Consider the following 15,971-nt stretch of genomic DNA (forward strand, 5'->3'; position numbering starts at 1 on the left):
GTCATTTAAACTTATTTTTTATCTCTATCATCTATATTTATTTATTCGTTAATTTACAATTATACTACTGTTTCATTAAAAATATATTTTGTGAATATTTGGATTATTTTTGATTTTTTAATATTTTTCAATCATGGCTATGCGTGGAAATTTAATTGTAGCATAACTCTTATACGAATAATTTCGTAATCTCTTCTTAAAGAAGTAAATGTTAGGGAAATCTGTTTTTAACGGTTAACAAAATGTATTAATAATTATAAAAAATGCACATGGAAATCGAGAAAAAAAGTTATATATTCATTTATTAAAATCGAAAGCTTTATCTCTTTACAGGGAGGGTTTACTAGCATTGCAATTTTTAGTAATACACAGGGCTGACGATTCTAAGGTTGCTCAGTATTCATTTATTTAAATCGAAAGCAGGAAGGGTTTATAAAATGAAAAATTATGCTCGGGCTTTCAATAGTTGCACAATATATACATCACAGTATCTGTCATGCCCTGCGAAAGATTTTATTCATTGCAAATTTTTCCTGCTGAAAGGCAGAAAATGTTGTATTTGCTGTTATTGTATTTGTTTATTATGCTACATACATACATACATACATACCTTACCTTTGAAAAAATTTAGTCAATAAATAATAGTGTCAGTAAGTACAGTCAGTATTTTTACAATATAAGGCATATTTTAACGAACTCTTAATCTTTAAAAATGACTTTTCATTTCAAATCTTAAAGATAATAATTAATGTATTATAAAAACTAATAGAACTTTGTTTCTTTATTATATTAATTTTTTTCGTCGCTATTAGGGTATAATATAATCTTTTACTAACAAAAACCTACTTTTTGTATTAATTCAATTTTCTTTCCTATTGCTATAAATGCTATAATTATATATTAATTAATGTATATTAATGTTATAATTTAAAATAATATTTTAATGTTATAATTTAAAACTGAAAAATAAATCTTTATTTATTATTTTCTAAAAAAAACAATCACTGCTTTTGTCCAGCAAGTGCCAATGCAATAGCCAAGATGTATACAATCGCCGATGTCGACAGAATAATTTCGTCAACAAAACTTTATGTTAATAAAATATACAAAATAGAATATTGCTTAAAATTAAATTTCTGTATTCTTAGTTTGCATATATTTCTGGTTTTACACACTAAAGTTAATTATAATTTTGAAAATTTTAATTTTTTTCGTAATAGATTTATCAATAGGGTGAGATGAACACGTGCGAATATATATATAATATATATTATCAAAATAAAAAAAGAAAAAAAATTATATAAAGAAATTTTGATTGTAGATATTTCTAATTTCCGTTAAAAAAAACTTCAGATATTTTATTTTGATTTTTTTGATTGCCATTATTGATAGTAAAGTCGTACCTCAATTTTCACTAGCATACTACTAGCATTGCAATTTTTAGTTATACACAGGGCTGACGATTCTAAGGTTGCTCAGTAATCTCTTAATTTATTCCTTTCCTTGTGCGTCAGACATAGTTTAATGCATTTTTTGTCAGTATACCTGGTGTAGTAATTATTTTTGTCTGACTTTATTACTTTCTACATTTAGTCATGTAAATTTGAAATGCATTTTCCTCACATTTTAATTTTCAAACTTCGCAGTTTACTTTGATTTTTTGTTAGTCAATGAAAATCCGAAGAAAATGATATTTTTTGAAAATTTCTCTATAATAATTCTTATTTCTCTATAATAATTGTTATTTTTCAAACATTTTTAAACTAAATGGTACTTTTTGTTCATTTTTGGGATTAATTTTGTAACCCGTAATTCTTAATTCTTATTAATAAAATAAGTCTTCATGAAAACTCTGTAATAGTTTTAAGGAGTACAACAAATTTTTCAGATTTATTTCTTGTTTAATTGTAAATATTTTTTTAAAACTTCATTTTCATAGGATTTTAACTTTTACATTGTTTATGTTAATGATATTTTTGTAAATTGTTTTCTCTATATTTTTTTAGAATAATTTAAAGTCATTAAATATATTTCATTCAATTTATACTTGAAATTTTTTAAATATTTTGAAAGTATATAACATAATTTCCCAATATCATTAGGTTTTAAAAAATTTTCATTAGTCTTTTTCGTTATCTAGCTATCCAATTTTGTTTCGAATAGTTATAATTCGAAAAATAATATTGCATTGTTAAGTTAAAAAAAAATAATAATAACCATGTATAACTTACAATATACTTTAATATACATTACACTCTAATATACAATAAATGTTAGGTTATAATTTTAGAATTGACAATGTGTTTAGATTATACTTCGTTAAATACGAAACATATTTAAATATGGCACGCTGGAAGATATATATACATATATTTTAATTTGTGTAAATATATATACATTTCCTTTTATGTAAACTTAATTTTTAATTTAGACTAAATCAGAGAAACCAGATGACTTGTTAAAATTAATATGTTAATTCAATATGTTTCTGAGGAGCGAAAAACCATTTCATCTCATTATGAGATGAAATGACAAATTAATTAAATGTTAAGGCACTTTTTTCTTTTCAATTTGTTTTCCATTGATAAATCATTTTTTGTTAACTAATTTGTTGCTGTGAATGTAATAGTTAAATCATAGTCATAAACAAAATAAATAATTTAAATTATTACAATTAGTTAATTACAATATAAATAATGCAGCTAATTTTAAAATATTAGATCGGACGAAGTTTATGACTTTGCATTCAGAACATACCCTATAGGATAACCCTATAGTCTCTGTAACTCTGTGGGGGAAACATTTTGAGCGTGTTAGGTGGGTCATCTTGACCATCATTTAGTAGCAGGTGTTCCTTTGTAGCACTCCTTACAATGCCTTTTGTTCATTTTGGGGGGAATAAGTTTGTGACGAACCGTACCCGTCATCAAACAATCTTTTACCTTATGGGGGTGGTCATCAATTCGCAGGTGTTGTTCTGAGAAATTTTTATTTAAATTAACTCATTTCTGAGAAAATAAAAGATATTCTTTAGGAGACTGAAGCAGTAGTGATTGAATTTCCCTCCTTACCTTGAATTCCTTTATCAGATGAGCAATTTTAAGAAAGAGACAATCGCTTTTTTTTTAGTGTAACTTCTTAAATGAGTTGTAAAACTCAAAGATTTTTGAAAAAGAAAGTCTTCTCTTTTATATGAGTTTTTATAATTTCTTCAACTTACTACTGGACTTCATTTAACACTTTCTATAGCTTATCTCAACTTTTGACCGCACTTCTACCGAAACTTCTAAGATCATATTTTAAACGTTATAAGCAACCCATATTTTCATGGTCAAAAATCTAAATAGAATTTAAAAAAAGTGAGGTTATTTAAAGAAAGTTAACTTTGCGTTTGATTTCACAACTTAAATGTTTTTTCTGCGCTAATTAATCAACTTAGTCAAAGTAAGAGTGCAAAAGCATTAAGTTATAATGCGTGAAAATCTGACAATTGCATAAAAAATATTTAGAATGCTTTTTTTTCATGTTCACTGCATGAAACCTGGTACATTTTTAATTATGCTTCGTTTTTATTATACATGTTCCGTCAAATATTTCAAAATTAAGCTAAATTGTTTCAATGATATAGTTGCTAGGGTAAAATTTTCGGAATTGTATATTTTATTTGAATCATTTGTAGCCTATAGTATTATCCACACAAAGTTATTTTCGAGGCGAAAATGGAATGCGCCAATAAAAGAAGAAAATTGGAAAAGAATGAAAAAAGTAAATGAAAAATTTGACTTTGCCGTAAGCAGTTTCAAAATTTCACATTATTTTTCCGTAAAATTCTCGTTTTTAGTGCAAAGAAAAAATATGTAAAAAACTAAAATAAACTTCAAAATTAAAAATAATTAAAAATGCATTTAAATTACTTTAAAGATATTACTAAAAATTGTTAGTCTCCTTAGTATCTGATATTATCTATATAAGTTTAGATATTGAAACAAATTTTAAAGCAGGAAAAAGTAAAAAAAAAATAGAATATATAAGAAGAGAGCACTTCTTCAGGGGACACACTGTCAACAAACACTCATGAGCCTTTCTGTTGTCAGTGGAAAAACCAAAACTGACAGTGCCCCATATATGAATCTGTCCATCTACCCTTATAAGCTATCTTTAAAAATTATAAATTACATTTTAAAATAAAAGATCATTCTCAATAAGATGGAGAATAATATCAAATCAAAGGTGTTTTAAGATTTTATTCGCAAAAATTATTTCTCTAAAGCACAAATATTAATGTTGGGAATAAACTTTTGGACCATTTGAAGATCTTTTTTGAAGGTTTATATAATTTATAAATTGCTTCAAGGAAACAATCAGGAACTCACTTTTATTTTTACACAAAATTCAATGCTACTTAATTGAATTCTAATAATAACTGTTTTTTTTAAGTATTTGAATGAAATACTTAAATTTCAAAGAATTGTGACAAAATTCTGCAATGCTTTTTGAGCTTTATAGAACTTTTCTTTTCGTATAATTAGCCTCAAAGACATGTCATTCTTGTAAAGATTAATGATTTCTTATAGTTTGTATGTTGCATGAAAAGAATTGTGTGTGTGTGGGGGGGTTATGACTTGACACGAGTGACAATAGTTATGATTCAGTGTCCAGGTTTGACCAATGGGAGGCATCTATCTATTGTTGCAGCAAAAGTACATAACTGTTACTTTAAAATTGTAATATTCATTTCGGTGTTGAACTGTTATTATTATTATATTATATCTCGTTATTATTATATTAGTAGAAAAGTATAGTTACTTCGTTATAGTCTTGAAGCTTAGTGTAGTGAATTTTCTGTCAAGATTTTGTGGGAAAGTTTTAGGATCATTAACGATGTCTCTGCTCAAGGATATTAAGTAAGTTCTTCTTCATTTTTTACTGATTTATTTATGGATTAATTAAGGCTTTTCATTCTTCTATCTCCATTTTATTTAATACGCTCTAATTAGAAGAAAAAAAATGTGGCTTACAGTTATGGTTCATCTGTGTCTGAATATAAGTTTTAGTATTTGAATATTCTTAGTATTTGTAATTAGTATTTGAAATTAATATTTGAAATTGTTGGATATATTAGAAAATAAACTAAGAAAGTAAATTTGACTTAATGTAATTTTAATTTAATGTAAGATTTATTTGATTAAATAATTTGTTTCTGAACTCCTCCAAAAGTTTTTTAAAGTTTAATTCAGTTCATTGCTGAAATGGTTTTTAGTATTTAAAATATTTATTTGTTTTATAAATTATTTTAGCTTGTGGTATCAGGAATCAATTGATTCTGCATTTAAACGTCATAAATTTACTTTAAATAAACATCCATACAATTACATACATTATCTTTAAATATCTCAATTAATTTTGCCTTAAAGTGCTTAACTCCACAAATAGTTTTTTCTTATTTAAATTCAATTAACATAATTTCCTTAAATGTATTTTTTTAATTAATGTTAATTAAAATTCATTTTATTACATATTTATTTTGTGCTATGAGGAATTAGATGATTTTTCATTTAAACGTCCGAAATTATATCTCATTTCTTCTGTCTTTTGTAATTCTTTTTTTACCAAAGTAAATATTTAGATGAGAAATTGAGTGTATTAAATTATTTGTTTTTGTTCTCCTGAAAGTGGTTTTTAGTTAAACTTAATTAAGTTTGTTGATGATATGGATTTCGTTATTTCAAATATTTATTAATAAATTTTATTCCGTGGTCTTAGGAATCAGTTGATTCTGCAACGAAGCCCCAGAAATAACTTTAAATATCTCAGCTTTTCCTTGCTGTCATTTTTAATACCTTTTCTTGCAAAGCAAATGTGATATAATGTAATTTTAATTATATATAAGGTTTAGTTGATTAGGTTATTTTTGACCTAAGAAACAGTTTTTTTAAAAATTTTATTTAACTAAGTTGATTGCTGAAATGGATTTCATTATTTAAAGAATTTATTAAATCATTTTATAAAATATTTTATTCTATGGTATCAGGAATCAGTTCATTCTGTATTGAGGTATGAGGAATAAGGTGATTTTTCATTTAAACGTCCGAAATTACATCTCATTTCTTCTCTCTTTTGTAATACTATTTTTACCAAAGTAAATATAATAGAGTGTATTAAATTATTTGTTTTTGTTCTCCTGAAATTGGTTTTTAGTTAAACTTAATTAAATTTATTGATGATATAGATTTCGTTACTTAAAATATTGTTATTAAAATTTCGTCATAGTCAATAGTAGGCAGTGCTGTAGTAGGTTGCAATGCGCGCATTGGCCATTACTTTTTATTTGTTTTAGTATTTATTCGTTCAAAGTTACTGTTTTGAATTTTTTAAATTAATAAATTCTGAATTAGTTTTGTTATTTTAAATATGTGGTAATGTTAAAATTTTGTCAAATATATTTTTTGTGAATAAACTTTCTTCATTTAATTTGCGAAAATGGATATTAAAAAAGCGATTACTTTTCGCACTTTTACCTTTAAAAAATTGAGTTTCCTTACATTTGAAAAATTATTGGGTTAAATCAGGGCTAAAGAGAATAGAAGGGCTGGTTCATTCCTTTGTAGTATCTCTTGCCGCGCCGATCCTCCGACGTCACTCTAGTGACGTCACTTTGGCGCAAAGCTCGCACTTTTACTTCAAGAACGGAGCGTTTTTACTAGCTCTAACTAATATTGGATCATTTCTTTTTGCGAGATATTCTAAGACATTTGTTATTTTCTATAATGACTTTCCTCAGTTTTTGCAGTGAATTTACAAGAATTTAAAACTATTATCTAAATGCCAGTTTGCGCGATTGCAACTTGCAAAAAGCAAAAATTCTGATATAAAAACAAAAGGAAAAAGTATAATGTTTCGCGTGTTCCCTAAAGTAAATGAACAACTATGTAAAGAATGGATTCCGAAATGACACAGTTAATATAAAACCGCATTACGTTTATTCTGTCGTAAAGAACTTTTATAAAAATTCATTATCTAAATAGAAACCGCCTCGCTACTTCATAAAGAAAGGCAGGTGAAAAGAATTAAAAAATAGATAAAGTCAAAGAAAATTAAAATGTAAGTAAAAGGTATAAATAAAATATATAGTATATAGTTGAAATTCTCCTAATTTCATAACATATTTTTTAATGTAGTTATTCTAAATATTTATGATTTTTTTTAAAAATTATATTCTCTTCAATTTAAATATCTATGTATTATATCATCGTAAATTTAAATGTCTATAAACAATTGTAAAATTTCTGATGTCATTATGAACCTAAATTATTATTTTGTTTCAGTAATTAGCGTTTAAGGTTGATGTTTCCTAATGATTAAGTATGAACAAATTGCTATTAACGACATATTTCAAAATCATGGATTCTAAATTTAACTTAACTTATCTTTATAAAAGAATATGTAGATAAAAAAAGTGTCGATATATGCCTTCATTTTTCTTAATAGTTAAAGTTAAAACTGAACTTTTTAAAATAAAGTATTTATCGTGTCATTTTCACCAACTAGCAAAACATTTTTATAAGTTTAAAATGGTATTTTTTTAATATAATAAACAAGAAAGTTTTTTTTGAACTATGTTTATGAACGGAAATAATGTGTTAATTACGTAAAGTTTGAAGGCTAATAACCAGAAAAAGTCTAACTTATTTTTACAAGAGAAAGATGCAAAGTTATCATATCTTTGCTTGCGATCTCCGAGATCTGTAGACACAGTGACGTCATGAGGAGGGAAATCGTAGCTTCAGCTCTAAGAGCGGAGTGAACTAGCCCTTGTATTCTCTTTAGCGCTGGGGTTAAATACTTATAGAATTTTTTTTCTTTTTTTTTTACACATTAAACTAATATTTTTTGAAAAAAATTAATACTTCATCAGAGACATTAGAATATAAAAAGAGATTTAATCCGCTAATCTTGAATTCAGCTGCTTATAAGAGCAATTCTACAAATAAACGCCAGTTAGGCGGCAAAAAAAAATAAAAAAAATTTTGGGGGGCACACTATTTCTACATGAATAAAAAGGCAAGAAAAAAGAAAAAAAAGGCAAGAAAAGCCTAGAAAGGCAAGAAAAAATCGTGAACATGAAATTTTTTCTTTGTGACATACTTTAAATGCGACATACTCTTTCTGACATACTCAGATAAATCTGAGCCATTTATTCAGATTAAACGATTTTTACATAAATATAATATTATTATAATGTTTTTCTAAAATGTATTTATAGAGATTTCATACTATAAGATTATATTTTAGTATAAAAATTGGCGTTTATTTGTAGAATTGCTCATATCGTCGCCTTGAAACTAAACCGTGGTAACTCAAAAAAGCAAATTTTTCAGGAGAGCAATTTCTAACTTTCTGCGTTAATGCTGATCGCGCCAATGCGATAACGATTTATCTGCTCTCTAAATTAATTTTATTGAACTATGAAGATAATACTTTGTTTCTCTAAAAGGGTGATTTTTTTTACACAAAGTGACCCAAATATCTCATTTTTCGATTTTTTTGAGTTTTACCGTTTTGTTTCAAAGCGACGATATGAGCAATTCTACAAATCAATGCGAATTAGGCGGCCAAACAAAAAGAATTTTTTTTTTTGGGGAGGGGCACGCTATTTCTACATGAATTTTCTTCTTTTTTATACCTTAAAAAAGCAAGAAAAAATATTAAACATGAAATTTTTTCTTTGTGACATACTTTAAATGACAAAATACCAATTTTGAATTTTTCCCGATTTTTTCAATTTACGAACTTTGATTAAATTTTTTATTTTTGTTTCTTATACTAAAATATAATCTTATAGTATGAAATCTCTATAAATACATATTAGAGAGACATTATAATAATATTATATTTATGTAAAAATCGTTTTATCTGAATAAACGGCTCAGATTTATCTGAGTATGTCAGAAAGAGTATGTCACATTTAAAGTATGTCACAAAGAAAAAAATTCATGTTCACGATTTTTTCTCGCCTTTTTAGGGTGTAAAGAAGAAGAAAATTCATGTAGAAATAGTGTGCCTCCCAAAATTTTTTTTATTTTTTTTTGGCCGCCTAACTGGCGTTTATTTGTAGAAATGCTCATAAATAGAAATTTTTGATCCAATTACGTCAGAAAATATTAATTTACGTCAAATTTAATTAGATTATTTGCAAATGATAAAGATAAATAAAATAGTATAATATTCGATTTGGTTTTTCAAAAATAAAGTTTTTAATATTAGTTATTTTTCCAAATTCAGTAAAAATGTAAAGAAATTAAGAAAAAAATCATACATGTGAAAAAGAGGGGTAAAATATGTACTCTGATTTACTGATATATCGCGTACTCTAAGAATAGCGCCAAGCATGTCCTTAGGTTGTGAAATACTGTAGTGATGGAGAAGGTTTTCTTCTTCATGGATGGATTTTACTGAATTTGTTACGATATTATCGTTTGTCGATATTTATTGTGCCCATATATTTTTTGATATTCATCGTGTGTTTATATTTATCAATATTTAGCTTAAGTTAAAATTTTTTGCATTTACTATATATCGTGAGAATATCCTTTAAATACCATTCTCGCGATAAATTCAAATTATCGACGGCTCACGAGATATCGATACATCGAACTATTAGCTCCGAATTTGTTTGTGAATAATAAGTGAGTCCTAAATTTAAAGATGCATCGTACACTGTAAGGATTAACTTAACGGAAGAAAAATATATTTTTTACAGGAAAAAAACACTGTTTCAGAAACTGTTTCTGTTTTTCTCCGTTATCTGCTCACTGTAAAAAATTCCCGTTATTTTTGCAGACTTTATCTATATTTGCAAAGCAGTTTTTTCTTACCGTATAATCACTCTTTCTTTTTCAAATCATTTTACTACTAAGTATAGAAAGTAGTAGAGAAGTATCGAAAAATACTTGTTCTTATTTTTCAGTAAATATTTAATGATAATGACATCGTATAAATTAAACTGCGATCTGATTTTATTTTTAAATCAATACTTTAACTATATATTTCCTTAATATATAATTTTTCGGAAGTTAAGTTACCATACATTTTTATTCTGGTAGGCCTCTATAGTTTAAATTTTTTACACTTACGTGTTATTTCAATAACTTTTTTAAGATGTTTAAGATTTCCTTCATACTGGGACGCTAGAGCGCCGGTAGTACAGAGGATCCATTGCTATGTCCCAGGTTCGAATCCCATCTTCTCGTCAACAGGTCGTACGAATGCTGCTTTCAGCATGCGCTGACGGCAATGCAGACATTATAGAAGTTTCTGTTGAAATAGCGGAATTTTCAGAAATAACAGTACTTATCTAATGAAAAAACAGACGCCTGTTTTTTTGAAGAAAAAAAAACTGTTTTTTTTTTTTCTGTAAAATAAACAATTAATTTTAAGCCATTATTAACCAAATCACCATTCTTTAACAATATTTAGTTTGTCACACTAAAAGTATACTGAAGTTTCTATGATAATACTGAAAAAAAGTGCAAAGGAACTGATTTCCTTTATTTAAAAAATATCGTCAATTGTTGGAACGCAGGATGTTTATAAACTCCCAAAACCTAAAATTACGCAAGATATGATCTTAAGAAGTTACCTGGGGTGAACAAAACAATAGAAAAACTTTTATACTAATACATTTTTGTTTCAAATTTCTGCACCAAAAAATAAAAAACTTAAAGAATAATTTTATAACTTTAGAAGTGTTTAGATCATATAATTTCTCAAACATATAAATTAAGTTCAGAGGTTTGAAGGGCAGACACTATATTGCAAATGCAAAATAATGTTTTTGAATACAACATCCTATGCCAAAAAATATAGCAATAGATTTATATTTTTGTTAGTTACTCAGTTATTTTGGTTAGTATATACTATAATTATGCAAAATTTCGTAAGCCAAACTGAAATATTTATGGAGATTTGGTCATTTTTATAAAAAGTTTATTTCTTTGTCTTAGGTGCTTTGCTAAATTAAAAAAAATACATATTAAGTAAAATTGGACTAAAATTTGTGGAAGACACCTGATCATTTTGGGTTTTATTTTAGAAAGTTCAGAAGCTACACAGAAAACTGCTTGATACTTTCTACGTTTTAAAGATGTTTAACTCAGACTTGAATATAAATTAGTTGCCAAATGCGATTCATGTCAAAACTATGAAGTAAAAATTTTCCGGCGCATGTGCAGTAAAAATTTTTTTTTCATTACTCATATGTCGTGCAGTATTAAAGAATAATTCTCAAATTTTAAAGCATACATTTTGCAATTAATTTTAAATTTCTCTAAATATTCTGATTTATTTTATTGAATTTTTTTCATTGAAGTTATCGAAAAACAACGTAAGACAAGAAAGATATATTTTTTTTCTTATAAAATTATTAATTCTTAGTTATAATTATTTAGCTTAATTTTATAAAAATTATTATATCTCCATAAATATTTAAGCTAGGCTTACTAAAGTTTGTGCTACCATTGCATGAAAGTACCGAAATAATGCAAATTTATTGTTACATTGATTGGTTTAGGGTATTCAAAAGCATTTTTTCCCGCTTGTAATTCATTGTCAGTCCCTCAAATCTTAAAAAGGTCTTAAGTTTATTTATATGTATGAAAAATCGCATGATCTAAACACATCTAAGTTATAAAACAATTCGCTATGTATTTTTAGAGAAATTTGAAAAAATGTAGTAGTATAAAAGTGTTTCCATAATTTTGTCTACTACCTGTATCATTACACTTGTATTTATTAAATTTTCCTCATGCAAAATAAATTGTAAATTCTGTGGATGATAAAACTTAAAAAATAATTTCTCAATTTAGTTTACGTTGGAAAAATATTTATGACTCATTGTTGAGTTTTTTAAATTATCTTTAAAACCCCAAATTTCTCGCTAATAAGTTGAAAAAAATTATATCCATTAAACAGCAAATATTCCGTAATCTGTGCACTGTAAAAGATTTCGGATCAAATTACAGTATAAAGTACTGCCACTCAGGGTGCCGATACTTTTTACACTGATAAATACCGTAAAATCACTTTAATTAAATACATATTACTGTAAAATTTTAAGTACAGTATTTTATGGTAAAATTGGATTTGACTGAGGATGCACGCACAGACGATGTACTTTATATCGTAATTTAATTAAATCTTTTTACAATGTAACATCCATTGTGTGCTTTATTTCTATGAACTACCATGTGCTAACTTATTTCTGTGAATTTTCTCACTTTCATACTTGCAATATGGGCTAATAGTTTTTGGAATCATCAAATGTCAATTTATATCAGGTTATAAGCGAAGCAAGGTACCACTTAAGCTGTTTAAGCTTAAGTTTAATGATCTAAAAGTCTTACTTTAAAATGCCCATTATTATTTAAGTAGAATTTTCAAGAAAAGAATTCTTAAAACTAATTTATTTCGTTAATTTTTTCGAATAATGCAGTTTTTGAGCCACTCCATGTATGTGATTTTTTTCTCTGATGGATTCAAGAAAAATGTCAAGTCAAATTAACCAAGTGGATACTAGAAATGCTGCGTACATTGCAAAAAATTCTGAAATGAATTACGGTAAAAATTACTGGCACCCTTAGTGCATCATCTTCAAAATCCATTTTACTGCAAAATATGCCACGTTTTCTTGTTTTCAGTGGCGCCATCTATTTTAAAGAACACGACTTCAGCCCCACACTTTCGTCACAGCCCGTGTTAAAGGATGAACCAATTCATACATCCACAGGTCGTAATTTTGACCTAAATCAGAAAGCGATTAGTTAGAGTAACTGATTTGTTATGGGAATTTGGAGGACTTAGTGCCCCGGCAGTGCACCAGTCGCCTTTTACTATACACGGGGAGTCTTCGCTAGTCTGGGATAGAGCTCACTGCTTCTCGGACATGGTTCCTACCCCCTACCAAACCAACAGACTATTTCGCCTCTAATAAAATTTTATGTATTAGTTTATAGAATCACTTTAATTTAACAGAATTATTTATTTAATTACGGTGATTTAGCGATTTAGCGACAGTAAATATTATTGCAAAATTTGCAGTATATAAATATTGTCCCGAAATATTTTACTTTGAAACGCACCAGCACTCTGAGTGCCAGTACTTTTTACCGCCATTAGTTTCGAAATTTTTTACGGCGTAATTTAATGACACCATTGCTGATAAATTGCTTTTTTTATGAAGTGTTTTGATTTAATTGTTTAAATTTTTTTTCAGAATCTCTGCACCTGTTAGACCCTTTCATCAGATAAAGAGGAAATCGGTTGAAGATGTTACTGCTAAAAACAGCAAGAGTATGAAAAGAGATCCCGAAACAGAGAAACTTCAGCAAACTCCCAGGTGCCGATTTTTTCCGAAGTGCCGCATGGGTCAAAAGTGCCACTTCCAGCATCCAACCTGCAGGTATAATGCCGCATGCAGAAGTATGAAGTGCATCTACCGACACATTGGTCCAAGAAAAATAGAACTCTTCGAGAACAAGGAGAACAAACAAACCAACAATTTCCGATTACTGCTCGAGAAATTAGAAAAGCAAAAGCCTAATCCATACAAATGGGTAAAACCTAAAGATATTGGTGCAAAAAAAGATGTACCATAGACGCAGAAAATTGGGGGGTTAAATAGGTATTTTAAAGAACGCGATTTTAATTGACAAATCAAATCCCGTATCTATGTTTGCACGCGATGATAGAAGAGTACCCGGTCTCCGCAATGAATGAGGGAAATGTTATTTGAGTAATGTTGTATGAATTAGATTGAAGAATATATAAAAGCAGATGTGTATAGTAAGTTAGTTTCTTTTTTAATGATTTCAATAAATTTTTTATTTCTTATTTTTTTTGCACTGTGGTTATTTAAAAATTTATTTTGTTTCTGATTTATTGCTTTATTTAAATTTTTTTTCCAATTGCAAGATTTGATACTGCATTATTTATTCATTTATCGAGAAAAGAGTTTATTAGCTAATCTTTCCTAGCGCGAGATTAACATTCCGTAATTTAAGGATAGTGTTTATTTTATCTGAATTAAAGTGGAAGAATTTTTTAATGTTACATATTCATTGAGAAATCAATCAAGGAGTTGATATTATGCTTTGTTACTTAACAATGAATGAAATCTCAGTTTCATAATAATCCAAATCTCTTTAAGTTACTTGTTTTAAAAGTTCCTTATCCTATTCACACCAAACTCTAGTGTAGGAAATTTGAGTAGTGGAAGTTGGAATATTACTTCAAATGTTACTTCAAGGGAAAAAAAATCCCATGATTTGAGTTTTTATGTTTTTTAATTTCTTTAAAAAAATATTAAAACGCAGCAATTAATATATTTATATAATAATTTTTTATAAAGAATAATGGAAGCAAGTTTCGAAATATTAATATTGCTAAAAAAACTTTAACAGTTTTATTAAATTTAACGCAAAACTGACTATAAATGTTTATGAAATGTGTTGTTTGTAAATTTTGAATGCTGCAATAAGTGTTCAGTACCTCTGATACATTTTGAAGTTCAACAAGCATGCGAATTCTAAAAAGGTTAGATACTTCACACAGCTATATAAAGAAGTTCTCTGGTAATTTATGCGATAATAACTCACATAAAAATGATCAAATTTAAGAAACTCTATTTGCGATTTGTAGCTTGCCTTATAATGTATTAAAAACTGAAATGCCTGTTTTGATACACTTTTATTTGTATGGGGCAAGACAAAATTTAAATGAAAAAACACACTATTTTTAAACTTGCTTACTGAAAACTTCTTCAAACATCAAGAGTAATTTTAAGAAAATCATAGAAATTTAATAAATTTTTATGATTTTCTTAATGTATTTTTTCAAGAATAAAAACGAGTCAGTGATAACGACTTCTACATCCATTTAAACGAAGTCAATTTAAGTAACAAAAAAAAGTATAGAATCGGTTGAAAATTTTGTTATTAAATTAAAAACAAAAAGAACTTTATATCCCCCCCCTCTATTTTAAAACTTTTTCCTAATTATTCATGGTATGACATTCACATTACAAACTGGGAGGGGTTAGATCTCACCCACCCTCATTTTTTAAGTTCATTCATTTATTCAACAAGACAATACTATATTTTTTGCAACAAGGGTAGAAGACTCATTAAGAACTATGCGTCAATAAGGAACAAAAGCAACTAGTGATTACTGATTATTTAGCATTTAATACTACCTAATTAAAACACAAGTATTTACTATTATGTAACTTAGATCTGTAAAGTGAATGATTGCTTGATAATAAGTAAACTCTCATTTTCTGCCTGTTTCTCAACTTTAACTATGTTTTCCCAGGTGTTACTTGAGCAATAAGCAGTCCCAATTCTCTCTTTAGTTCATTGCATTTGGAGTATATTTTCATTTAAATACTTAATAATGCAATTATAAATTAGTACTTTTTATAGGGTAGGTCTTGGATATAGTTCAAGCCGAAATAAAAAAATATTAAGAACAGAGATAGAAGAAATGTTTTTGCTTAGTTTAAATTCTCATGCATTTATTCAACATATATTGTGTAAAAAATAGTGAAATATTGAGAACAAAATATCAGAAAAAAATTGTTTGAATGCAAATTTAAAAAGTGATCCTCTCTTAATGTCGAGGGAAGATGAGCGTCTAATACAGCAAGGGAAAGAGATGAATTTAGTTTATAGAAAATAACACATTTCATACAGTTGATATGAAAAACTTAAAATAGGCTGTAAGGAATAAATTTTATCTTGAAAACAAGTAAAAATAAATCTGGCAAATAAAATTTAATGAGCAGATTTAATCAATCACTTTAAAAAAAAAATCACATTTTGGGCAACGGGTTTAAAAACTTAAACATTTTGCGTGGAGTCATCTTACACATTTCTTCCAGTCATCGATTTTTATGTTTTTTAATGTTTCTAACATGC

The 15,971-nt window shown here is 27.1% G+C and overlaps 1 protein-coding gene across 1 annotated transcript; it reads left to right on the forward strand.

Annotated features, from left to right (window-relative positions):
- The first annotated feature begins 4,592 nt into the window (after window positions 1-4,592).
- LOC147808146 (uncharacterized) lies at window positions 4,593-13,874 on the forward strand. Its single transcript, XM_087166646.1, has 2 exons — window positions 4,593-4,904; window positions 13,271-13,874. Exons 1-2 carry the CDS (start codon window positions 4,882-4,884, stop codon window positions 13,650-13,652), a joined length of 405 nt encoding a protein of 134 aa, XP_087022772.1. The 5' UTR covers window positions 4,593-4,881; the 3' UTR covers window positions 13,653-13,874.
- The last annotated feature ends 2,097 nt before the right edge of the window (window positions 13,875-15,971 follow it).

Source organism: Parasteatoda tepidariorum, chromosome 6 (genome assembly GCF_982258835.1).
Source record: "Parasteatoda tepidariorum strain Cologne lab strain chromosome 6, Ptep-v5.0, whole genome shotgun sequence".
NCBI lineage: Eukaryota > Metazoa > Arthropoda > Arachnida > Araneae > Theridiidae > Parasteatoda > Parasteatoda tepidariorum.

Coding starts and splice junctions, on each gene's coding strand:
- LOC147808146 (XM_087166646.1), top strand. CDS start 4,882: ATGTCTCTGCTCAAGGATATTAA. Junction 4,905..13,270: donor TCTCTGCTCAAGGATATTAA/GTAAGTTCTTCT, acceptor ATTTTTTTTCAG/AATCTCTGCACCTGTTAGAC.